This window comes from Crotalus tigris, unplaced genomic scaffold, assembly GCF_016545835.1.
Source record: "Crotalus tigris isolate CLP2741 ecotype Arizona unplaced genomic scaffold, ASM1654583v1 scf7180000017833.3397121, whole genome shotgun sequence".
In the NCBI taxonomy this organism is placed as follows: domain Eukaryota; kingdom Metazoa; phylum Chordata; class Lepidosauria; order Squamata; family Viperidae; genus Crotalus; species Crotalus tigris.
The window spans coordinates 1,904,972-1,932,507 of NW_024096661.1; the positions used below are offsets into that span (position 1 = coordinate 1,904,972).

General features: G+C 35.9%; 1 protein-coding gene across 4 annotated transcripts; it reads right to left on the reverse strand.

Annotated features, from left to right (window-relative positions):
• Positions 1–540: 540 nt before the first annotated feature.
• On the reverse strand, positions 541–27,131 carry LOC120307888 (gamma-aminobutyric acid receptor subunit rho-1-like). 4 transcript variants are annotated; one of them, XM_039343110.1, is made up of 10 exons: positions 26,876–27,131; positions 20,150–20,203; positions 18,054–18,160; positions 15,974–16,041; positions 14,744–14,823; positions 12,092–12,174; positions 9,907–10,047; positions 7,052–7,204; positions 6,145–6,341; positions 541–5,727 (listed from the first exon to the last, which is right to left on the reverse strand). In XM_039343110.1, the coding sequence occupies exons 1-10, from the start codon at positions 26,989–26,991 to the stop codon at positions 5,437–5,439; spliced, it is 1,290 nt and encodes a 429-aa protein (XP_039199044.1). In that variant the 5' UTR covers positions 26,992–27,131; the 3' UTR covers positions 541–5,436. The 4 variants fall into 4 exon arrangements, with proteins under 4 accessions (XP_039199044.1, XP_039199043.1, XP_039199042.1 ...); XM_039343109.1 differs by having other exon boundaries at positions 6,145–6,215; positions 14,744–14,967; XM_039343108.1 differs by having other exon boundaries at positions 6,244–6,341; positions 14,744–14,967.
• Between the last annotated feature and the right edge of the window lie 405 nt (positions 27,132–27,536).

The window sequence follows — 27,536 nt, forward strand, 5'->3', positions numbered from 1 at the left end:
ATTTTTGTGATGCACTGTTTGTTTGTTTTTCTTCTTTGTTGATTTTGCATCCCAGGTATTCAGTTATAACTGCAGCTGTGCTGTACATTAGTTGGTTTGTTTCTTGCAGTGAATTGGTGCTTATACTTGCTATTGCAGTATTTGCATCTTTTAATGCTTGTGCTAGCTGTTTCTTTGAAACAAGCTTCAATGCAGGCAGCCTTATTCTGTTGTTTTTGTGCTGTTCTAGATGCTCAGTTATTCTTTGTTTATTTATTATTATTATTATTATTATTATTATTATTATTATTATTATTATTATTATTATAGTAGTAGTAAAGTTGGAAGGGATCTTGGAGGTCATCTAGTCCAACCCTCTGCTCGGGCAGGAAACCCTACACCATTTCGGACAAATGGCTGTCCAGTCTCTTCTTAAAAACTTCCAGTGTTGGAGCATTTACTGCTTCTGGAGGCAGGCTGTTCCACTGATTAATTGTTCTCACTGTCAGGAAGTTTCTCCTTAGTTCTAGGTTGCTTCTCTCCTTGATTAGTTTCCACCCGTTGCTTCTTGTCCTGCCTTCAGGTGCTTTGGAAAAATTATTATTATTATCCTCAATTTTTTTGCTGACACTAGTAGAACTGTTGATGGTATTTCATTTATAATAGTAAGGCAGAAAGATAAGCAAATTTGGCTTACTGAGGGAGGTAATTAGTATCATTCATTGCTTGTATAGTTTTTATTTGATGTATATCCTCTTTTCATCTATGAGCTGAGGTCAGTGTACATAATTCTCTGTCCTATTTCCTCCCTGAATACCCTTAGAGGGAGGTTGGCTGAGAAAGGATTGATAAGCTAAACAACCTTGGACCTTTTGCTCTTAATCCAGCATCTTAACCACAACACTACACAGGACTGTTCTACTCCAGACATGATTAATCCAGTATTCAGGTTATATATTTTTATAGCTTCAGAAAGGTTCCTTTGCAATACTTGAACATTGATAAATCAATCTTAATCGTGGCTTTCTAGTTGCGTGACCGAAGGGATCTATCTCAATATAAGAAATCAGATTTAAAATGGTTTGGAAAACTCCTTAATTTTATTAAAAGTACCACTTAAAACAGATGAATTCTAGTTTAATTTAGAATATACGCTTTGAATCCGAGACCTCATTTTATCACTGTGTGTGCTTCTATTGTAACTTTCTAAGTACAGTACTACATCAGTTATCCAGATTTTTACAATGTGCTTCAGAAAAAAAGCTTGGAAAATAGACAACATTAGTATGGAGTTTTCTGACAAAGCTGTATATGCTGGTTCATTGTTAAGACAGACTTTTGATTGTTAATGTGGGAAGATCATGGGATTCCTATTCATTCTTTCAATAAAGAGAATGAACATGTTCAATAATGTATTTTTATTATGCCAGATGACCAGAAGTCTACATAGAACATTATTTCAGAGGTGCTATGGGATAGTCTGTTCTCTTTTGCCAAGATAAGAAAAAATTCTGAACACAGAAAAGGAAATGTCTCTCTGTGCTGGAGAACAAGATGCTCCCTGTCAAATATATGAGGTGAGGTAGGCAAGCAGCATCTGGAAATTGATTTTGTATATGAAGGCTCCTAAACCCACCATTTTTCACCATATCCCCAAATCAGGAGAACATTTATAGCAATCATTCCTCTTATTGGTATTCTGTATATGCATACGAGAGACAGAATTCATAAATAAATGAAAATGGGCAAGCATCATTCCCTCTACCTTATTAGTCTGCCATTGACAAGACAATTCTGAATTCTTTGGAATGCGCTAAACAAAACTTTTTGGTACTGTAGTACAGTACCTTTTCTATGATTTGGGCTCAAATTAGCATGCTTGGTTCATATTACATGAAGACCTAACTGTGGAGAAGACTGCAATGCTGGAAAAAGTGGAAAAAGTGAGGAGGATGACCAGCAGAAAGATGGATGAATTTAATTATAATGGCACTGAGTGCACCTTTAAAAGACCAGGTTAGGGACAGATCATCACAGAGAAAAATCTATGTTTGCCCAATAATGGAGAAATACTGAAAGTGAAATGGTGATTTTTGGGTTTGCTAATTAAAAAAGGGACAGAAGGAATCTCTATAATGTGATATGAAAGATGGAAGAGGGATAATAATTTTATTTGTAACTGCAGCAAAGAAAATCAGAAGTTGCTTCTTTAGTTTTTTCTTTATTGCTTTTTTACTTTTATATTTAACTTTTCTGTATATACAGTATTTTCATGTTATCTATGTAAAATTTTTCAATAAAAATACATGAAAAATCTATATGGTTGAAAATTACTTGATGACTCATAATTCTCTTATTTGTTTGAAGATAAAAAAGCATGTGTGTAAGCAAAAAAATTTACAATCCCCTGAGATGCTTTTTTAAAACTATCTGTTTATTAACGACTTGAATTGGTTTTTTTTTCTACAATAGGTGAGTGTCAGTGACTTCAGGTAATACCCAATAAATCTATTGCTCAAAAAAAATACAGTTTCATTGAAGTTAATAGTAACAGGTTTTGCTACAAAATCAGGAAAAGAATGTTTCTTATTTCAGATGTTGGACTTTGTTTCCCATAGGCTTAGACAACCAAGACAACGATCAAGAACAAATGGATTTGAAGTGTCATGCATCTTTGTATAAATTAACTGATTTGAAACCATTTGCCTTGTTTTTAAAATAAAGCAGTTCCACTGATATTCCTGGAATTAATCCTTATTTTGATATTGGTTCAGTTGCTCTGAACCATACAGAGCTATTCACTAAGTAGTGTTAATTCGGTTTCATTTGGGCATCATATTTCTGTTTGTTGAAAGGTTAATGAAAGTCACTAAAGAGCAAAACTGTATACATTCACTACTTATTAGCTAATGAAACATCTGTAAGAAAACAATCAAGCTCAGAGGACAACACAGATTCCACAGTTCAACTCTGAGTTACGAATATTCTCTTCTGTTGACATACATAGTTTATATTTTGATTTATTTTCAGGATCAAAAGTACATAGATAGTCCTTGTGTACAACTAAAATGTTATGGCAATGACTGCAGTAAATGTAATTTTTGTACCAAGCTTACGGGAACAAAGTTTCAGACAAGCAAAGCTCTTAGCAGAAAAAGAAATGTGAGAGAGTAAATGCTGGTCTTGGCACAAATATTTTGGGGTTTTTTTTAACTATTACCTGCTAGGTCTGTGGGTACAATTCAGAGTTAAAATAAATTGAAATTTTGCATTTAGATGATTCAGATGATTCTATGCGAATAACATTATATTTGCAATTAATAAATTTGCATAAATTTACCCTAGGTTTCATTTTCCTTACCTATTTCTTAAGGGTTGAAGATTCTTACAGGATTGTATCTAATGTACACATCTTAAAAGCCTGAATAGAAAGTTAAATCTCCTAGTTCTATTTTATTAAATGTGTATGCAGACATGTATAGACATTTCATGTATATTTATGTCCTTACAATGTTTCTGCCATCTCTACAGGTGAAATATAAGTCTAAATTGGGAATAATTCATCTGCTTGGTTCTAGCTCTTCCAAAGTGCTAATTACTTTATGATCACAATTATTGCTCTTAAATATTAACAGGTCTTCTAGCAAAAAAGAAAAAAGATTGCACACCAAAAACAAAAAACTAAAGTGTTCTTTCAATGTTTCAAAACCCACCTGGATTTGAAACATAAGGATTGTGATATCTGAATAAAAACATTTATTTATTTGAAAATTGATTAGAAAAAAAATACTAGCTTCTGTTTTAATGCTTACATAAAATTCAATGCATCATCTTAATTTTTAATTAACATGTAAACAATATTTCTTTATATTTAAGGTCATGTGATATATCCAATGGAGAGCTTGGAGACTAAACAGCTGCTTCTTTCCCACTGTGTCTTTAGTCGGAAAAATATTGTCCAGTGCAACAATGTCACTCTAAAAAGAAAGGGAGCTTTCAGTGTCAGTGATCTCTGCCACCCTAGTGCTGTTTCATCCATTGTTGTCCAAAAACCTCATATTCATAGAAGGAACCCTTCTGCTGAAATCAGAATATATAACTGTTAACAGTATTTTAAATATTCATGACTATATTAAGCTGACACATTTTTGAGACTCAGAAACAGGGAATTATGACATTCTATGTGCCATTGGATCACAACCCCCAACAATCCCAGTCCACATAGCCCAAGGAACTGGGGAAATGTAGTTCAACATTTATATGGTCAAAGGTTCATCACCCTTGCCACAGGGCATTGTAGTAAAAAAAAAAGGATTCAATTAAATAGAACATGTCATCTTGATACTGCTTACAATAATCCCATAAGATGCATCAGAGCAATCCTCAAAGCTGATGCCATTTTTATATACATGTATGTCTCCTTTAAAATGTCAGATTCGTTGATTTAAACAAAAAAACCCATTCAATTTAGGCACCAGCAATATTGATAATTCAGTAAATGGACTTCATAAAATGTTTTTCTAACATTTCATAATACCTTTAGGTATTCTGTTTGTTTCGAAGTACTATATCAAAGTATTAAAAAAATATTTTCTTTACTAAGGCAGAAAATTCTAAGCAAAATAATTACAAGCTTAACATTTACACTTCTTTTAAGGTTATTAAATCTTGTAGAGTAGCTGTAGAGTATCTACATTTCTAATTTATCTACAAAGAGTTTTTTGATTTATGATTTTTAAAAATAATATCGATGCTTCTGAACTTTGGTGTTGGAGATGACTTCTGAGAATACCATGAATAGCCAGAAAACAAACTGATCTTAGAACAAATCAATGCAAAGTTCTTATTCAAAACTAAAATGCTCAAATTTTGAGGTCAATAATTTTGGGAAATGTAGGAGGACAGAGAAAAAGAGGACAATCAGCAGCAAAGTGAATAGACACAACTAAAGTGGCAATGGGTACATTGTTTGAAGATCTGATAAGCCAGATTGGGGATAGATCATCCTGGTATCTATATGGTTGTTAAGAACTGATACTGACTTAATAGCACATAATACATTTACAAATGAAAATAAAATTTTAAAATATAGTCCATTTCTGTAACTGAAATAAAAATGCCATAATTAGAAGTTTCAAATGAGAAATTTAAAATATCTTCTTGCCTTTTTTGTCCTTTAGTAATAATTTAGTACATGTCTTTTAAAATGCAAACACTGTTTGCAAAAGGTAGGCTCTTCTCTTCTCTTCTCTTCTCTTCTCTTCTCTTCTCTTCTCTTTGCCATTCCCCATTGAAACCACAAGAAAATGATCAGGAGAGCAATTTAAGTAATATTCATATTAAAGTACCAAACTTATTCAGGAAGAACGAAGAACATTCAGTTTCCACTTTCAAATTTACTTGATAATTCATGCATGATGTTATTAGAAGAACATAAAAAATAGCTAAAGAAGAAAACTATGAAAAAATGGACCAATATATCAAATTAAATAAAATATATGATCCTGGAAATATTATTCTGGAATACTTGTCAATGGCATGAGTGTCGATTCTCATGCTGCTATATCTCTGGACTTTCCTCCTACTTGAATTTCCTTCTGATGCAAGACCCAACTGAACCATCATTCTGTCTTCTTTGCTTCCATTTTCAGACACATATTGTCCTAAATCATTTACTTCTCCATCACTGTAGCTGCCTTCCATCCCAGTCATTTGCTTTGGCTGTGAAATTGCAGAAGCACAAGAAAGCTGTGGAGGAAGAAGAAGGAATGGCATTCAAATGGACATAACTACATCTATTAGTTATTGTCAGTTCCTGCCATAATTTTATATGACTTTGTTTTAAATTTAAATATTTAGATTATTTAAAAAAACATTTTATGCATCTATATAAATATGTTACCAAAGCAGCAGAATATTTGAAGGTTAAGATTGAATTTTGGGATCCTTGGTGCTCTCTGAGCTTTGTTGGTTTCTTGCAGACATTTTATTACCCGACTAGGATATACAGTATATCATCAGAACTCCACTCCCTTCTAGCACTGATGATGTTATCTAGTTGGGTAATGAAATATCTGCAAGAAAACAACCAAGCTCAGAGAGACCAAGGACCCCACATTAATATCTCAGTTGTTTCACCCAGCTCCTTATGACAGTAACATTTACCTTCTCGCATTGCTTCCGTTCTTTTCGCTCTTGCACCGTGGTCAGGTAATTCACTGCAGCATACTCTAATACTGAGAGGAAGACAAACACAAAACTGACCCAGAGGTAAATGTCCACAGCTTTGATGTAGGAAACTCGAGGCATGGAGGCATTGACACCAGTGATGATGGTAGACATGGTCAGTACCGTCGTGATACCTAAGGATATTACAATTATCCACTTGAAGATACCCATTTTTAAATAATGCATTTATTTCATCAAAGGGGTAGCTTTTCTTTAAGAAAAAAAACATGTTGACTTAAAGAAGTTGGTTTTATTTATATTGATGATCTGCCATCTTTATTCGTGCTTCTGTCTTTTTAGGGGAAACTTAAACTTAAAGCCTGTTTGTACACACCCAGATTTTGCCCAGATTGATGCATAGATGCCTTGAGGATAGTTAATTCTGCTTTGGGGGAACAGAACCAGACTAGGATTGCCATCCTAGACACACTTTGGTGGAAGAAGTAAGACGTTGAAAACAGCAAGACCTATTTTTGAGAAAATAATTTGTTGGATGGGATCTCACATTTGCAGTTTGAAGCAAACTTAACTCTGATAAAACTCATTGGACTTAATATTGTTTTCAAATAAGCAACTAATTTATAATCCCCTTTAAATACAAATGGCTAAATCTACATAGCTTTAGTCCATGTGATTATCTATCTATCTATCTATCTATCTATCTATCTATCTATCTATCTATCTATCATCAGCTCCCACCTGTTTTTTATCCATAGACTAGCTAAGACTTCCTATAGGGAAGAAGAGAACAGGTAAAAACATTACAACTAAGTTTATTTGTCAATACATGCTGTCCTAGATTGCAATTCTTCTAAATAAAGCAGAGATAGATTCCATCTCTTACCTAGGGGAACTCTTGCAGGCACAGCACGACGGTCTATCCAAAAAGAAACCCAAGACAACATGACCATCAGAGTGGCAGGGAAATAGGTCTGAAGCAAGAAGAAGAAGATATGTCGTCGTAATGTGAAGTTGATGAAGAGACGGTTATACCAGCCTGCAGGAGAAAGAGGAAAAACGAGATCTCAGTGAAGAGTACCAATGATAACAACCACATCAACAACATGGAACTCTTACGGTATTTATTTTCATAGTACTATGCTTTGAATTATCGCCAAAAAGGGACATTTTTCCACTTTAATAATACAAACATGCAAGTAATATTTAGAACTCCTGTGGATTCAGTGAAGGTGTTTATAAAAATTGAGCTTTGATTTACCTAGGTTTAATGAAATCAAATAGTCTGCTGCAAATAGATCTGTTCCCCCCCCCCTTAATTCCTGTAAATATTTTTGTATCTCATGAAAAAGGGGGGGGAAAGTCTCCATGTCCTCTATCTCTGTGAAGCAATTGTTGCAATTGTTTTGACACTTCTTGATGTCAAAATGCCCTCATTCGCACTGGAACAGGTGAAAGTGACATTTTGCCAAATAGAAATGCCCTACTCCCATTAAGTTCTACTAAGAGTCCTATTTGTACAAGAATGATTTCTGTTCTTTCTTCTCTCCAGCCTTTCTATATGAACATGTTTAGAATTCATTAGACTGAAACATTTCTTCAGACAATAAAAACAGCTATTATATACCACTTCACAGTGCTTTGCAGCCTTCAGACAATAGCAACAGCTATTATATACCGCTTCAAAGTGCTTTGCAGCCTTCTCTAAGTGGTTTACAGAGTCAGCGTATTGCCCCCAACAGTCTGGGTCCTCATTTTACCGAGTTATTATATCTTTCAGCACTCCATTTGTAAGTACCTGATGAGCAATTATAAAGCTGTTCTTGAATGCATCCTTAATCTTGCCAAGGAAATCTTATATTTGTGAATATTTAAGTTACATAATCTTATTGGATTATATACCTTACATCTTCTTTCTTAGTAAAACCTGTAAAATAATGTTACCAAAGTCCTTTTTTGGCCTGATGGACAATTTGGCAAAAATAGATTCTTGGAAATAAAAAAATGGCAACTCTAGATAATATACTACCTTTCCAGAAAGGCCTAAAACTTCCTTGAGAATTGGTATCATATGGATGTCAAAGAGTTGGAAAATTAAATAGTTTTACAGAAAGCATCATAGACTTTGTTATATTATATCAAATTAAACTCTTACCTCCACAATTATCTATACTAACCGTAACAGAAATAGAGACCAAACTAAACTATATGAAATAGAAACACTTTGAATTTGAAGATAAACCAGGGAAATGGTTGGCATATGAAGTGAGAAAGGAGAGAGAAAAGAAAACAATATTAAGGATTCAGAAAGGCAAGATTGTACTAACAGATAATGTGATTATTCAGTATTCATAACTTCTATTTAAATTTGTATAACAGGAAGTTTCTCTGAAAAAGATTGATGAGTACATGAAAAAACAGAGTCTATCAAAAATTTCACAACTTCAGTAACAAATTATGAACAAGCTTTGAAATATCAAAAGCTATACAAAAAGATTAAAAGTGGGAAAGCACCAAGTCTGGATGAGTTGTGAACTCATATTATAAATGCTTAGAGGATCAACTTTTATACCTCTTAAAAATGTGATGAATTCCATTTTGCAAGGGTCTGCTATGCCAGAATATTGGAAAAAGCCAATATTGCTAATGGAAGAACATGGTCTCATTTCAGCCAAGAACTATAGACTAATGTAGTTGCTGAATAATGTTTATTAAATATTCGCAACAATATTGGCTGATAAACTAAAAAAGATTTTACAGGATTTCATTTATGATGATCAATGTGGGTTACTACCCAAAAGACAATTAAGAAATCACATGAGAAAAGTATTGGATGTAAAAGAGCATTTACAACAGCAAAATGAGAAGCAAGCAGCCTTGATTCTGTGAAAGGAAAAAATATCTTAATAATTATTTCTGTATAAATCAAACATATTTCTTTGATAGTCAATTAAAATAAAGGCGATGTCTGCTGAGAAATACTGAGTAGAAGGAAGAACTGTGACCTTTGCAGTAGATGGTGAAAGATTGTGGTTGGCACACATTTTCCACAGGAACAGAGTGCGGAAACATATAGCATAGGAACTGAGGAACTATGCCTTGTTCACAGGTACAGTGACATGAGTAGAAGCGGTAGTGAGGAAAGTAATAATCTGACTTGAAGTGAATTTATATACTAACCCTGACCATGTTATTGCTAAGATGTATAAATTATTATTGAAAATAAATATAGAAGATAATTAAGTTAAAGAATGTATGATTAAATGAGCAAAAAAAACCTTTGGAAAATGTAACACTTGATCAGTGCGAGAATACGTGGAGTAAAGGATTGAAATGTACACTGAATTGTAACTTGAAAGAGATTTTTTATGAGATGATGTATTGTTGAAATTTAATACCTGAAGAATTGTAAAATATGTATAATGGTGTGTCAAACATACATCTTCCTGTTTAAGTAGAGGTGGCACTCTTTCCAGGGAAGAGAGGGGGGAACACCTGCAAAGTGTGAAGATCCCAAAGAGAGGCCTGGCCAGATGGTGTGGGTATTTGTGACAGACAGACCGGCCTTCTTCCTCCCCTTGCTATGAATCCAACCAACACCAAGTTACAACTCTCTGATAGAGATGTGCAGTTCAAGCCTGAGCTTGAGGTTCATCTGCTGAGCTTTTGTAGGAAAGAAAACAAATTAATTCCCATTGTAAAAGCATGAAGAAGTAAGCTTTGTGATCCAAGTGCACTTACCTGTGCTGCTATAAAAAGCAAGTTTGGTGGTAGTGTGAAACTCTTGTATAAGGAACTGAGATAATGATATTCTATCATCTGTTTTCAAGGACTCGTTCCCATTCTTCCAGTACAGCATGAGATCATCTTCAGTGTAAGCATCTACAGAGGAAGGAAATATTTTGGGCAATGAATCCAGATAACATACAGCACAGAGCTTAGTGCAGTCCTCATCAGCCTGGTATCTGTAGTGTAATGTCTTATATTTCAGCTCTCAGTCTATTTCACATACATCATAATTTAGTTCTTGCTATTATAAACACACTAGCAGTTCTTCCCAATGCAATTGTAGTCCAATCAATGCTGTTAATACTAACGATGAGGGGCAAGTTCTATCCCTTGAATATTATTGATGGCAGCATAACAAAAAGCTGGAAACATTTCCTAATTGTGAAATTGGACAGCTACCATTTCATGTAGTACTTAATATGAATCACTGTACATATACTTAAGTCTTCTATGTTTAGTTGCAAAATATAGATCTGGGATCTAATATCATTTGTCAGTGAGTTCTTAAAAGAACTGTTGTAATCTAATTGCTACCTCTGTAGTTTTTGATTGTGAGAGATGCAATATCCAGTTTGGTTGCCATGTGTGTAGACTTTCAGCCACTTAGTTAAAGTAGAATGTTGCCTGGGCTATACCATTGTGGAGGTAGTCTACAGTTCATATCTTAGATAATGAGCTTTCTTTGTTGTTGTTGTTAATTGTGAAGTCATGCATGACCCATCGTGACCCCATGGACAACGTTCCTCCAAGCCTTCCTGTCCTATACCATCTTCTGGAGTCCATTTAAGCTCACGCCTACTGCTTCAGTGACTCCATCCAGCCACCTCATTCTCTGTCGTCCCCTTCTTCTATTGCCCTCAATCTTTCCCAGCATTAGGCCCTTCTCCAGTGAGTCCTTCCTTCTCATTACGTGGCCAAAGTATTTGAGTTTCAACTTCAGGATCTGGCCTTCTAAAGAGCAGTCAGGGTTGATCTCCTCTAGGACTGACCGGTTTGAATACCATAGTTCAAAGGCCTCAATTCTTTGGCGCTCAGCCTTTCTTATGGTCCAACTTTCACATCCATACATTGCAACTGGAAAAACCATGGCCTTGACTATACACACTTTTGTTGGCAGGGTGATGTCTTTGCTTTTTAGTATGCTGTCTAGATTTGCCATAGCTTTCCTCCCCAGGAGCAAGCGTCTTTTAATTTCTTGGCTGCAGTCCCCATATTATAACATCTATCCTACTGTGACTTTATGATGTCATATTATGCTTATTTTCTTATGGTTTTATCTTAATAATATTTTATCTTGTATATTTTATTGTCCACATACAGATAGTCCTCAAGTTACAACAGTTCATTTAGTGATTGTTCAGAGTTACAATAGTACTGAAAAAAAGGACTGATGACCGCTTTTCACACTTACGACTATTGCAGCATCCCTGTGATTGCATGATCAAAATTCAGAAACTTGGCAACTGATTCATATTTATGACGGTTGCAGTGTCCCAGGGTCAAATTATCACTTTTTGTGACCCTCTGACAAGCAAAGTCAGTGGAAAAATCAGATACACTTAACAACTGTGTTACTAACTTAACAAAACTCCAGTGATTCACTTAACAATTGTGGGAAGAAAGATTGTAAAATGGGGCAAAGTCACGTAACTGTCTCACTTAACAACAGAAATTTTGGGCTCAATTATGGTCATAAGTTGAGGACTATCTGTACACTCTCCCCCCCCTCTCTCTGTCATGATATATATTTATATCCTCTCTAGATGCCATAAGCTAAATAAATAAAAAAAATTGTACATCTAATTTCAACATAACACCTTATTGTCACTATTGCCATAACAAATCAGTAAGCAAAGGAATTGTTTTATAATTACCAGATTGCTAAAACCTGCATTACAGGCTACAGTATTTACTTTTTTAAAACAAAACGTTTAAAAAAAATTGGTCAGTTTTATGTGAAACAGCTAATCAGTCTAAACACAGATCCTTAGGGACTAAGAAGAAGAAGAAAACTGAATCTGCAAACAACATCAGTTACAGTATTAAAACACTTTCTGGGAAAATAACATGCAAACCTACTTAGAAATCAGTTTTAAGGAATCAATCAATGTATGGTTTTTAAGTACTGTTTACTTACAGCTTTCAATTTCCAGGGAACATGTCTGTGTGTCAAGGGGAAAGCGACTGAAATCCATGTTACACATTGCTGTTACAGTGACCCTAGGAACACAGTAAATATGTGTTACTATTAAAATGAGAAATGGGTGAAGAAAAGAGGAATAATGCAGGTTAGGTCCACATTCCATTTTTTTAACAAGTTTTAATGGGATGCTGCATAATAAACAATGCCGTTCTGTTCTTGCTTGGTTATAGTAATTTCCATTATTTTCAACAAGATACACACCCAGAACTGCAATATCCAAAGTAGCAGTATAAATATTGAATAAACTCTAGTTAAATAATGGAATTTGCTCCTGAGTAAAGATATGCAGCCTGCAGGACAGAGGTGTAACATGGATGTATTGAGGTGTGCCAATATGCACAGTGGCAGCATATTCTGGACAAGATGCAGTTTCCAGATGGTCTTCAAAGACAATCAAATTTAGAGCACATTGTAGTAATCCGCTTGAGGTGTCTAAAACATGAGTGACCATGAACAATGCTTCCAATACAGGAAGCAACTGGCTCACAAAGTAAAACTACAAAAGCCTTCCCAGCCACAACTGCTAATTAGTCTTTAAAAAGGAGTTATGAGTCCAGGAGGATCCCCAGACTGTATACCAGTTCTGTTCATAATACTGCAACCTCATTCATAAGCAAGGATGGAAAAACATGGGCCCTTAAAACCCACAGCCACCCAGTCTTAAGAAAGAATAACCACAGCATCACTTGGTTGGCCTAAGGCAGGGGTGTCAAACTGCCGGCCCGCGGGCCGAATGCATCATAGCGAAACCACGCCCACTCCATTATCGGCAGTGGCAAAAAAGTTGTGATACGTCGCGACACGTCACGTGATATTGTGAGCTTGACATCCCTGGCCTAAGGGATCAAAAGCTCTGTCTCACCCTCTGCCACCAGGTGATCTCATCTAGCACTTTCTTTTTTAAAAAACATTTTTATTAAAAATTATAATTATACAAATAAAAACTAGTGGAAACTACAAAAAAAATTCAAAGAATAAAAAGAAAAAATATAGTGCAGAAAAAAATAAAAAGAGAATATAAAAAATAGGGAAAACGAATATAAGGAGAAAACAAACACTGAAAGAACTTCCCCTTCATTACAACAAATATAAATAATTTAACAATTTATCATCTTTCCTTAAGGTATAACATCCTTCATTCAATATTTCATCTTTTACCCATAAACAAATCCTTAAAACTTTGTCATCCACTCCTTGTCAGCAAAAGTCCATTAATGGTTACCAGAAATAACAATATCAGTTTTAACCATGATCAAGTAAACTACCTTTATATTCCTTCCCTTTATATTTAACAATCTTGATTCTTAGTTTCTTCAAATAATGTCTCATAACTTGATTTGATTTCCTTTTTCCTTTGTTCTTTTTTACCAAGTCTTTCAACACTTTAATAGATACAGGAAAATTATCCAAGTCACTCTTCCAGTTTGTTATTTGTAAGTCCTTTTTAAGTATTGAAACATCAGCCAGATTCATTCATATAGCTATAGTATATCATCTTTTTCTAGATCATTCTTATAGCCTGTCATTTTCAAATTCAATTCAAATTTCAGTCTTGTCCAGTAGAATTTGTTCCTCTTTCATAACATTATTTACACATACTCTGTCTATGATGGCAGATATTCTTAAAATTAACTTCTGAGTTCTTTGTGCACAAATACCTTTCAGTATGTTAAATGTTAAAGCATTTTGCTCCACCCTGTGTTAGCAAGTCGCATTTAAGTGTTCTTCTCCTTTAATTATACTCTTTAATTCCTTCTGACTCCCTTCAGTGTGCAACCTTCAAAATCCCATCTTATCAATATTTTTAATTTGTAACAACAATTTGAAGGATAATTTTAATAAATTAATTTGATTATAATTTTTTTGATTGTTGTAAGCTACCAACAGTCATTGAGAGTCAGTTAGCATACAAAAGTTTAAATTACAGTTATATACACAAGAATGTGAAATCACACTTGCCATTTCTTTAGTTGATGTTGGGCTTTGTATACATTGAGTTCTTCCCAACAACTTAGGATATTGTAATGTATCAGTGCAGTATATGTGCTGATCCAAGCGATGTGGCCTTTTGTAACTGATGGATGGAAATTTTGTCAATGAGCAAATTTTCTAAATGACATCCAAGCTATTTTGGTAATGGCATCCAGTGTCTCAATAACCATTAGGACCACAACTGCCGGTTTATGCGATAATCTTTGAGCTTCACTTTTCAGATCTTGATAGTTTATGATCTTCTCAGTTCTTTGACTTCTATTCTATTATCCCCTGGTATTACCGCATCAATTATCTACATTTGTTTTATTTTCAACCATAGTTAAATCTGGTACATTATGTGCGAAAACTTTATCAGTTTGTATTCAGAAATCTCACATTATTTTAGCTAGCTCATTTTTTACTACTTTTTCAACTACATGTTCCTGCCAATTTTCATTACTGCCAGATGATAATTTTTACAGATGTTCCAGTGAATCATTTTGACAACTGTTATCATGTCATTGTTTATGACCAATTGGTGTGATCTTCTTGCATGAGCTGATCTATTTTTTTCTGCTTCTTTGACTAATTATTATTACAATTACATCTTACCTCAAGCTGTAAAGCACTTGCCCATCTGGCTGTACTCGAAGCATCACATTATCTGTCGTTGTGTCATGGATAAAGGAACGCTTTGAATGGACAAAAAACATGTCAGGCACCCAGATCTTTTTCACAAGTCTGCCATCAAATGTCATACTTTGATTATTGGTACTTGGAAATGACAATCTTTCATCTTTCCAGTAATGTCTCAGGTAAAGAGTCATGGTGAAATCCTAATTAAGATAAAAAAAATTGAAAAAAAACATTTTCATTGACATTCCTAGCTTTTTTTCCAGAAATATTATTTAATCACATATGGCAAATACTAAAAATACAAAAAACTAAGCGTTTAAGCACCTAATGGAGTAAACAGTTAGAAAAAGAATTTAAAAATTCTCATTTACTTTAAAAATGAGAAAAAAACTGTTAAAATATTTGATTGAATGGTAATTATCTGTAATTTAAAAAATATATAAAAACAACTACATGAGTAAAACTAAAACAGAAGCCATTTTGATACTGCAAATTTCAATCCCTGCATAATGTTACATTAATCTTACAATAAATAGGGTTCCCTGCATGGAAGCAGAAGAAATGCTCCTAAGTGACGCCAGCAGCTCCTATGTTCTTGCAGGAGGCTCTGGTGGGAGTTCCCCTGTTTATAAATGTGCTCAAACGATTGTAACACTTGTGAATGTTTTCTGTTATGTTCAGGTATTTCTGAGCCAAGATTTATGAGTGGCATTTGAATGGCATTGCAAAAAGCATTAGGTTCAAGCATAACCTAAATTAGATTCCATTTTATTTATATTTATTGAAAATTAAATATTGTTGATACAATTATTATCCAGCCATGTTTATAATAATTAACCCCTTCTTTGCTATTAATAATTACAATTGAATGAAACTTTAGGGAGTTGTATAGAGCTTTAGGGTGATTCTGGAACATCTAGTTGCATACTTCTGGATCTAATGTTGCTAATTTTATATTGAATTTCATGAACATTTATGGGAGTGGGATGAATTTATGATACAGGAGACTGACTTGTTCCCAAAGACCCTGCCTGAATTACTTTTGTAAATACATTTGAATGTACAAAAAACTACCTTCTTGACTACTCCAGACAATGCTGATTTCAATAAATGTCAGAGTCCAGGGAATCCCAGGTGTATTCATGAACTAAATTAATCATATTCCAATTATCCATTTGCATTCTGAGTCATAAAATGGATACTTACCATGTCAACCTCTGAGATGCTGTCCAGACTTTCAACTTGTACATCAACTCCAACAGGAATTGCAGGGCCTGGATAAACATAGAGGATATCTATGTCAACCATTAGGCTAGATCAGGGGTAGGCAACCTTGGCTCTTTTATGACTCGTGGACTTCAACTCCCAGAATTCCTGAGCCAGCCATGCTGAGGGGAAAGGGAAAGGTTTTCAACTGAGCCATGCTGGCTCAGGAATTCTGGGAGTTGAAGTCCACAAGTCATGAGGGGGGCCAAGGTTTCTCTCATGCTGGCTCAGGAATTCTAGGAGTTGAAGTCCACGAGTCATAAAAGAGCCAAGGTTGCCTACCCCTGGGCTAGATGTTTAAAAAGAGTAAAAGCAGTGCCTATTTTTTTTTTATTTATAGAATTTTTAAGGTCTCCCATTCACAGTTTGGGACTCTTGATGGAAAACATCATTAGGAACCAAAACCAATAAAATCAAAAATAAATATCACAGGACAGGTAGTCATTAATTATCATTTGTTCAGGGATCATTTGAACTTCTTTGATTAGATTTTATTAGATTTTTATCCCATCATTTTTACTTTAAAAATAGATAATACTTTTACTTCCTCTTCCTACTTTCTTCACAACAATAACCCCGTGAGGAGGGTTGGGCTGAGAGACAGTGACAAGATACTGCAACTGTCATAAGTGTACTACAGTTACCAAGCATCTAGATTGTGAACTGTGAGCTGTCAGGAGACTATGAATTATAGTCTTGTCTTAGGCATGAAAACCAGCTGGTTTGCATGCCTAAAATTAGACTATAATTCATAGTCTCCTGGCACCTCACAGTTCACAATCTAGATACTTGGCAACTGGATTACACTTATGACAGTTGCAGTATCTCGTAGCCAGCTGATTGCCATTTGTGACCTTCCCTGCTGATTTCAAAAAGTCAGTGGGGAAGCTGGCAAGGAAAATCACAAGATGTTCCTGTAAATCGCTCACACTACTGCAGCTTTTTTCCCTGAGAAGTCTGGCTAAGGAGTGCATGTATGCCCACAGTACAATTTAATATCGTCAGCATCCAGGTAGTCCTCAACTTTCAACAGCAATTGGGACTGGAATTGTGGTTGATAAACAATGTCATAAATCACAATGTAACTTAATAACCATGTTGCTTGTTGACGGTGTTATGGTTCTGGCTAATGAAACACTTCAAAGAACTTCCAGGCATTTATTTTCTTAAAATATTTGCAGCGTTGACAGACAGCAGGTCTATTAATCCCAGTGAGGACTACATGTGTCCTTAAACAAGGACCTCACATGACCAAAACTTCAAACTTACTGTTCACTTCCCCATTGATTTTGCTTGTTGGAAGCCAGCAAGAAATGCCAGAAATTGTAATAACGAAGGCTCACTGTGACATTGTAATCATTACTGGGCGCCAAGCACGTGGATCATGAACACATGACCTCAGAACATTGCAATAATCAGAACTCTGAGGAGTGGTCATAAGTCCCTCTCATTCAGAGCTGTCATAATTTTGAATAGTCTCTGATTGAATGGTCCTAACCTGAGGACTATTAGTACTGTACTAATCATTTTTATCTCCATGTTGGGAAATGGCCTCGCCTAATGTCTTCAGATAGATGTTAAACATTTTCCCAAATTCCTTGCCATGACACCCCCATATTAATACCACCTAGTTTTTTCAGCTTAACAACAGGTAGAAATTCAATCAGTAAATTTCTCAGTACCAGAATGCAGTGAGCAAAAAAACTAATGCAACATTTCTGTCTGTCTTGAAATATTAGCAATCCTTGTACCCTTCAAGACTGTAATTTAAACTTATATCAAGAATACCAGGTTAGAAATGGATGCCTTCGAGTTACAATCATCTCTTCCAAAAAATGCCCACAATCTGAAAAACTATGTCAGGAAAAAAAATTATCCCCTATTTAAGCAAACATTTACTGTACATTTCACAGGATACAGTGATTCTTCCTATTCATTTTTGTGCAAAATCAATGTAATATTTTTTCAAGAAGCAATGGAGGAAAAAAATATATTATCAGGAAAACTTCCTCTATCCTACCTCCAAAGCCTGGCCGCATGCTGAAGTCATGGTCATCTATTTTGAGAAGTTGTTCTGACTTTATCAGTGGTGATTTGGTGATATCGGGACTTCGTTTAAGTATAGGGCTACATGGCAGGGAGACAACAGATACAATACAACAAATTATTCCTTAGTTTGGGAGTTGGGCCCCCAAGGAATCAGCACATATCAGAGGGGTAGGAATACGTTTTTCATATTTGTATTGATGAACAATATCCATAAATATTTAAAAAATGAGGATTTTCTCCAAAAATGAGAATAGAGTCCCTGACTTCACTGAAAAGACCAGGGGCATCAGATAATCCTTGAATATGTGGGAGCCACATGGGGGAAAATGATAAAAATGATAACATAGTAAATGATATGCCAAACAATAGCACTGGAGAGAGAGGAACAAATAACATTACAGTGGCACTTGTAAAGAATTTCTAAGATAATTTTGCAACAATTTGATTAAGGGGAACTATTAAAGAACTATGCATAATAGCTGCAGTCCAAAAAAAGATATGAATACACTTTATGAACTCAATAGAGCTGGGAGCATAGTAGCCAAACACTAGAAAAACAAAGTGTCTGAGAGCGTTCTGAGAATTAAGAAGATAACAATTGTCTAGAAATTGCTCATCCATAGTGTCATCTGAAGTACCTGAACTCTGGCTACAATCATATCTGAGATGGAAACAAGGAATGCTATTTAAACCATAGTAGTTATTTACCATGTTGCAGCTCTATCTTTGACACATCGTATGCAAATCTTGTTCAAATCTCTGCTCCTGTTTTGCTTTATTTTGACAATGTACAAGTGTACTTCGTAGGAGCACAGGCTGCACACTCAAATGAAGAAAGTGGTTGTTTTTTTCTCTTGGAAACCTCTCCCCACACCCTTGCACAATACCTTCTAGGGGTTGTCTACATTGCCCCTTTCTCAGTCTGACTGTAGAAACAGTTATGTTAGTGGAAGAGCAGGTTGGATTCTAGACTGAGGCACCACATTCTGTTAAAAGGGTAGGAGATTGAAGAGACGGCCTAGCAGAAGTGATTCTATCCCTTGCTGCTTCGAACCCAATAATCCATAATTTCTATTGCTTTCTAAGCAGAGTTGTAATGTGAAGCATTCAAACAAAGTACTTACATGTGTAAATTAGTCCTTAAAAAAAAAGCCTGTGACTGCCAAGGAATTCCTGAGTTGCAACAGTCTTTGTGGGAAGAATTGTTGTGAGCCGTAATTTGAAATAACCGAAAGGCCACTATTCCCCAGCCTGAAAAACATCTAAATAGGGAGCCTTTGTAGGTTCAAATTGCTTTGCTACATGTAAATATCCCCAATCAAAATAGGAAGGAAGATATCCAGAATTTAGTTGGTGTTGTACTACATATTCTTTGTAAGGGCAACCAACTGATTGTCATTCTTCCACCCAGATAACTGTTCAGTTTTAGAAAATGGCCTGAAATGAGGTGTGGGACCACGGACTGAACTCTATTCATTTATTAGAATTTCTGTCTGTGTATATAATATTCACATTTTAGACCACTATACATTGAATACAACACAACAAAAGAAGAAATAAAAAATGCCTTGCAGTTTTACAGTCCCTGGCCTAGAAGCTTCCTAGTGTGTTAGCTGTCCATCTCCTGAATTAGCACAGTTATGAAATCAATCCATATTTTTAATTTTTATTCTAATAAGGAAAATAGTTGATCCCATGAAGGGGTTACGAAAGTGGGAACCTCCAGATGTTAACAAACTAATGTGAGTTGGAGAACACCATCTGGAGGGACATAGACCCTTGGTTTGGTAGGTATCTTGTTTGAGAATGGCAGACTAGGGGGAAGAATGAAATGGAATTCTCCGATATGCTGCAGGAGTATAATTTACGAAGTTTTGAAATTAGTAAAATAATACATGTAGTATTGCCACCTTAAAAAAATAATCTCATTCCCTCCAATCAAACTGTTAAATCCAGAATTTAAAGTAGCAGAACCATTCTACTAGTTTCTCTTTTATATATATAAGAAAGGAAAGAAGCTATAAGAATTTCAATTTTAAGTTTATCGCTTCAATTTTAATTCCATACCTGCCTTGTTTGTGTGATGCTCCGTGTGTTTCTCTTCTCTGTCTTTGTGGCTGGCTATAAAAACAGAAAGAACAACCACACAATATTTAGGAACTCCCATAAAACTGAATGTATGCTTTAAACTTAATCAACATGTCAAGTCAAGAGACAAAGCAAAGTTTATGAATCAATCCCAGTGTAATCTAAGTCCACAGCAGGGAGAGACTTGGCAGTGCCAAGTGTGTACAGGCTAAGCCTCATACGCTGGAGGTAATTCCCCTAAGGTGGTTATTTGAGCATATCCTAGGTGTAAAGGAGTATTTATAATATCTTGTTTGTGAATCAAGGATCCAATTTGGGACTGCTGTTGCTGAGATGCTTGTGCAAAACAACAAAATCTTCATTTTTTTTCTAATGATAATGACATTTAAGATTGGGGAAAGGATAATTGAATCCACTTATGAACACCTGAACTCAACCATAATTCATAACTTGCACACCCTACGCCAACAGCATGACATTGACAAACAAAACACAATCTGGTCACTCGGGGGAACTCTAGAAAGACTTTGTAATTCACTACCAGATTGTTCCTCTTGCTATATGAACCTGAAAGCTTATGCCAGGGTGGCCTTGATCTAGATCTACATCTTTCCTTTTGTTGCTCACTGATTACTAAAAAAAAATAGAAAGCATACATATTTTTTAGACAGTAGAAGACATAAACTCAGAGGTGAGAACCTGAACCCTTCCCACCACTCAGACTCAATATGTGTTTTGCAGAGTAATAATAATGATATTCTGCAGAACTGCAAAACTCTGCTTATCCAGGCACATTCTAAGTTTCACTATAAGTATAGCTATTGTTTTGCAGGCCACTCTGAGAGATCGTTAACCCTGACGCCGAATTCTTGAGGGAATATCGCTCAGTTATTTCCTTGAAACATCACTTCCCTACTGATCTTTTTTTAAAAAAATCTTTTTCACTTGTGACATCAGTTCCCATACAGTACTTTGAATCTTTCTAGTTTTCCATTGATGGTTCACTATTAATCTGAATTAAATGGCTCAGTTGGTACAGCAAGGATTCTACTCTTGCTGGTGGAAGATGGAGGTGACTTTTGTGGATCCATTTCTTGGATCCTCTAGAAATCTGTGTGGGGAACTGGGAGAATCTTAAGACTGCAGAAAGTGCCAGCTGCAGAGAGGAAAGGATTTGTTGAAAACTGGATCTCCTTGTCATTTTCCTCTGCTCAATCACGGAAGAGGAGATACAAATTAAAACCTTCCTCATCACTGGACTGCATATCCCACCTTTCATTATGAAGTCAGCAATATTTGGTTTATCAGATCAGATCCATTGCCTTGGTCTTAAAACAGCAAATATTTTATTTTAGTGATAGCCCCATTCATTTTGATTCCCTGTTTTTATTTTGGAGGATGGTCTCCAACACATCCCTCAAGGGATAAGGACCTAAAAAACTTCATTCTCTATGCCATAGCAAGGGCCATTTCAAGAGGAAAGACATTATTAGATACAGAATGCCAAGGATGTTTGGGGGAGGAAGAGAATAACAAGGAAGCAAGAAGGCAAAGATTGTAGATATTCATCCTCCCATTGCTTATGGTAGATTATTGAGCTCATTGTATGAAAACCAAAGGGCTTAGACAATAGTAGTTTAATAGAAATGACAGCTGGATGTGAAGGGGAGGATGAAAACAGATAATAAAATGAGAGAGATATAAATAGATGCAATCTGGGTCATAGTAGGATTCCCATGGCAGCAGAGGAAAGAAGTGTATCTGCTTTGTGGCAGCAGGAAACTCTGTTCTTTCTCTCCCACCCACCCCTCAGTATCCCATCCGATCCCTCAATTCTTTGGCAAACTTGGTCGCCCTGCACACAGGGAACAAGGAAACAAACTTCAGGGCTCCTTAAGTTTTTCTTTCAGCAGTTCATGTCAAGCTCTTAACTCACTAAATTATAACAGGCTTGCTTGCAATTTTCCAATAACAAAATCATCCAATCAAAAGGAGCTCTGATCCTGACTAGGAATTTGAGAAGCTCTGCTAGAAAATTAAGTAACATTATGTTGGGTATTAAGTTGGACCATAAGAAAGGCTGAGCACCAAAGAATTGAGGCCTTTGAACTATGGTGCTGGAGAAGACTCCTGCGAGTCCCCTGGACTGCAAGGCGTTCAAACCGGTCAGTCCTAGAAGTGATCAACCCCGACTGCTCTTTAGAAGGCCAAATCCTGAAGTTGAAACTCAAATACTTTGGCCACCTAATGAAAAGGAAGGACTCACTGGAGTAGGGACTAATGCTGGGAAAGATTGAGGGCAATAGAAGAAAGGGACGACAGAGAATGAGATGGCTGGATGGAGTCACTGAAGCAGTAGGTGTGAACTTAAATGGACTCCAGAAGATGGTAGAGGACAGGAAGACCTGGAGGAACATTGTCCATGCGGTCGCGATGGGTCGGACACCACTTCGCAATTAACAACAACAACAACATGTTGGGTATGCTAAATGTCTGAATCTGCTTACATGGGGTATACATGTTTATACCCCAGAAAGAATATTTGTAGCTCAGGGTTGAAATAAGGGGTCCTTGTTGCTCTCTCAGCTTGGTTGTTTTCTTGCAGTCATTTTATTACCCAAACTAGGTAACGTGATCAGTGCTGGTAGAGAGTGGGGTTTGCTCTCATTTTATATTCTAGTGGTTTGCCCTGTCACTGTTGGTATGGGTGGTCTTGGACGTTCTTTGGTTGGGCTGTTTACTATTAGCTTGTTTGAATATAAAATGAGAGCAAACCCCAATCCCTGCTAATACCAGTGCTTTTTTTGTAAAAAAAAAAAAAAAGGTGCCGGAATTCACCCATGTCATACAACCCGCCTACTCTACAAGGTACCATCCCAAAAAGGTGCCAGAACTCCATTCTGACTGTTCTATGACAAAAAAAGCTCTGGCTAGTACTGATGGTGTTACCTAGTTTGGGTAATGAAACATTTGGAAGAAAGCATCCAAGCTCAGAGAGCACCAAGGACCCCTCATTTTTAGGTATTTTAGAATGCCAGTTGAAGATAAAAGTTATGTTATGTAATTTATGAATGCCTGTTGGGACAATAATTTCCACTGCCTTCTTGGATTTTTCTCTACTTTCCTAATCTATCATCAAGAAATATCTCAGTGACCTCCATTCCAGGTACTGTATTAATCAGACTGACCTTTCTTAACTTAGCTCACAAAAGGTCAACGATATGTTGCTCTAAGTTCTTGGCTTAATAAGGAGCTTACAATTAACTATAATTTCCAGTTTCATCCAATTTGGAAAACATAGTCCGCAGCATGGGAGATATTCAACCAATCTTAAACCATGGTTTAATATCATAGTTGCACTAAAGCTAGCTTATAGTTTTGACTGAAAAAGGCAAATTATGGCTAAGTGAAAGCTTTCTGGTGTGCTTGCTCTTTTTAAGAGAGGATTCAAGAATTGCAAGCTTATCCATACCTCAGAAGATGAGGAGGAAGAGAAAGAAATTTATATCCTGCCTTAATACAAAATCTCATTTAATCTTAGTATGAAAGTCGTCTTAAGGATAAAAGATAAGCTATTCAGTGCCAGTATGCAATTCCAATAAAGTCCAATTACATGTGAATCCTCTTTTCAAATGCAGCTTGCACAATGCAGGTTGAAGGAATGTTTTGCACCAGTAAGAAAGAAAAGATTAGCTGAGATAGTTAAGGCAACCTCTTTGCCTCCATATTCCAAACTATTTTCATCTTCCCCATTCCTTTTGCTCCCTTTTAATTTGCCCCCTCCCCAACTTTCATAAACAGTGCTAAGAGGCAAGCAGCCATTCAGGCATCCTGTGCAGAATGACTGTGCAGAAGAAAACTTTAGGGGCACAGCAGAAGGATCCACCCCTGGCTTAAATGTATTTGTGTCAATGGCTGAAATGAGTCACTGACCATATGGACAGAGATCCAGTCTTGGGAAAGAAACAGTCTTGCAATGACTCTGAACAGGCATTGACCAATAGAAGCTTAGGAACTCAGAAGATTAGGGACCTAAAATATAGAAAAATCTCTGCTTCCTGTTTTCAGACACCATTTATACATTAGTAAATCATATTCTAACCATCACTGAGTCAGTATAAACCCTCTCTCTATTAATGATTTACAGCAGTGTTTCTCAATTGTGGCAACTTTAAGACATGTGGACTTTAACTCCACATGTCTTTAAGTTGCCAAGGTTGAGAAACATTGATAGAGCATCACTGATTGGGCAATACTATAAAATCACATATGAGAAAATAAGATGAGCACAAAACAAGGCCATCTGTCCCAGAACACTGTGTTTCCATAGAATGGGTCAATCCAAACATCCTGGGGTGATTTGTCCATTCTTAGAGGTGAATCTTCCGGAGGTGAAGTTGATTGCTACTTTCTGACCCTGATTTTCAGCCAGCAGACTATTAGCATTCCTGTACCTCGGGGAGCTTCATCTTTGCAGGGTACGCAGTTTTAAATAGAAATAAATGTTTATTCCCCATGATAAATCAATGCTGGCAATTGAGGCTGGTTTAAAGAATTTGGAGGTCCAATACAACACGAGGTTTGGAACCAGTGGTGGGATTCAGTCAGTTTGCACCAGTTCGGCAGAACTGGTAGCTAATTTTTTGTTGCTCAGGCCCAGAATGGACTTCCGGAAGCAATATCCACACAGCGAACTGCTTGTTCACATATTTGAATGCCACCACTGTTTGGAACCCTACCTCCCCCAAATCTAGATTAATACTACACAAGAGTTCCTGCAAATTGAGATGCTGAAACTATGTATTTATATTGAAATATTCACAGAGTCTGAACTAAAAATTGAACATGTGTCTTGAAGAAACATATGGGTTACACAAGTCACACTACAAAAGCTACCTTAGGAGAATGACCTCATTGGCCAACATTAGAGCAGTATTATTCTGTAAGAAGACTTGGTTCTCTGAAAACCCTCTTAGTTTGATATATATCTTGCCTAACATGGAGCTGCATTAGCTAATAAACAGAGCAGCCTGCTTGAAAATCTCATTGGCCTCAGGTAAATATTCTGCTCTCGGGTACACATGATGGACACAGGGAAGCATGTGTGTACGTTCATGTGCCTCTAGCTTGCTTCAAACTTCTGTTCCTCAACCTACAGCTACATACGCTGCAGTCTCCTTAAATTGGCCTTGCTATTTCTATGACCATTTTCATGAACAGTTTAAAAATTAAGTAATAAAGATTCCAAAGGACTTATTTTGCCAGCTACAGAATTCTTTACAGTCCTCTTCAGTTTAATTTTGCTTTTAAGAACTTGACTTTGCAGGCAATACTCTTCAGACAGATGTGTCCCAACCTGGCATCTCCAAGATATAGCAGATGACAATTCACAGCCAGCACCTGGGTTGTTGGTTTTTTTAGTATAATACACCTGGAGATATATTATACTAAGTTGGAAGAGGCTGGTTTAGGACAATTTCTTTAAAAAAATATTTCACATTGAATTCCACTTTATAAAATAATGTTTCTTCAAATTTGAGGAGAAACCCTCTACTGAGTCCTATTTTTAATTGACTCAGATAAATAAAATAATCAGGAACTTCAACAACTTCCCTTTGGTGCTATTTTATATGGTAGGTAACTTATTCCTTGTTCATTTTAACTAGAATTCTTCAGGGAGGCTATGTTGGATGCAAAATGCTGGTAGGACAGGAGGGGAATGGGGGTTATCTTTTTGAAATTTCCTGAAGTTAACTTATCTAAAAATTCAAGCAATTAATACTAATAATTCACTACATTAAATCTCTTTGCACGAACAAAATTTTGATCTGCCTAAATCATTTGGAAGAATGATTGGGGAAGTCACAGTAAATGTCTTTTTAATTAAAATAATTTCCAAGTATAATGGACACTTTACAGCACATAAAGATGGTACAAATTCTGTATGTTCCATGGAGTTCAGAAGAGTTTGTCTTGTAATAATCACAACCTTATTTACTATATTTCTTAGGTTATAGTTTTTATTAAATGTGATAATATTATGAACCAATGTATAGAAGCACAAATATGACATACTGAACTCATGCAAAATGGAAATCCTTAGTTTTTACTAATATCCTCAACAACATATTGACATTAAAAACTCAAGGAAACTATATGTCCTTGGTAGAAAAAGAAACATATCTAGATCAGGAATGTAGAAGTAATTTGTTCAAATATTTTAAAATACTAAATTATGTAATAATTCTATGATAATGAAAATGTTAAATAATTGTAATGAATTTATACCCAGAAAATAAAATATATGATGTATGGAAAAAAAACGTATCATGAATGTTTGACACAAGAGACATTTTCACTTGGTGTGAATGGATTGAAAAATATATTCAAAATATTAAACTGAGAGAAAAGAGGGTGCATTACTTTCTCATTTAGTCTAATTATTCTAATTGCATCAAATTAAATGGTTGATTGGTTGCTATCAAATAATCTCTCCTGAATTCCTTCCCCATAATGTGCATGTGAAATTAAACTGATTTATATTTATTTAGTGTGTTGATTATAAACTTATCACATCAAAAAGAGACATACTTTTACAAGAAATATTTTTAATACAAACAAGAGATGGATGTTTGGATGTCTTAAATGTGGGCTGTATAGTCTCTTGAAAACTGCATCACTTTTCATTTTGGGGGTTTCACTCACCTGCCCTTTTTATAGACTTCATGGATTTCTTTTCCATTAGCTTTGCATTCTCCAAATAAAATCCATCCACAAAACAGCAAGAAGATGCTTGAATGCATTTTATAAATCGTCAACATGATAGCTGTTCTTGCATCCAGAATTATGCCACAAAATAAACAAAGGAAGAAGAAAAAAAGCAAAATGAAGGTTTGTTTTATCTTTTTAAAACATGATCTGTCTGTTGGTTATTGGGAGGATGTTTACCGGTAGGAGGGAAAAAAAGGCATCCCACAATGTTTAATCTGGACAGTGGAGAAAGCAATTTTCACTAAACCTATAAATCCTCCTACGTCAGTGGCAGGGATTTTCAAACTGTTAAGTCCTCGCAGTAATGGCGAATGATGAAGACACATATTTCCAGAACAACTCTTTATTATGTTTTCAGCCAAAACTCTAACAACGAGCAAAGGCACGCAGGCCTCCTTTTATACACCCAGATCCCCGGACACAATGGCAACATAGACAGGCACTTTTTGCGCCTTGCGCATGCGCGCAAAGCCAGCGCCACTCAGTCTGGTCCCGGGCAGCTTCTGCAAGGCCCGGGTCTATTGCAACGTCCCGAGCCTGCATTTGCAGGCTCAGGACACAACACCCCTCCCCCCTAGCTTGAAACAATCCTGAC

What these genes read in the sequence shown, in the direction of transcription:
- LOC120307888 (XM_039343107.1), bottom strand. Translation starts at nt 26,991, where the DNA reads ATGTTGACGATTTATAAAATGCATTCAAGCATCTTCTTGCTGTTTTGT. An exon ending in CATGCGGCCAGGCTTTGGAG is followed by an intron (nt 16,042 to 18,053) that starts GTAGGATAGAGG and finishes ATGTTTATCCAG; the next exon opens with GCCCTGCAATTCCTGTTGGA. An exon ending in TGCTTTTTATAGCAGCACAG is followed by an intron (nt 7,205 to 9,906) that starts GTAAGTGCACTT and finishes TTTCTCCTGCAG; the next exon opens with GCTGGTATAACCGTCTCTTC.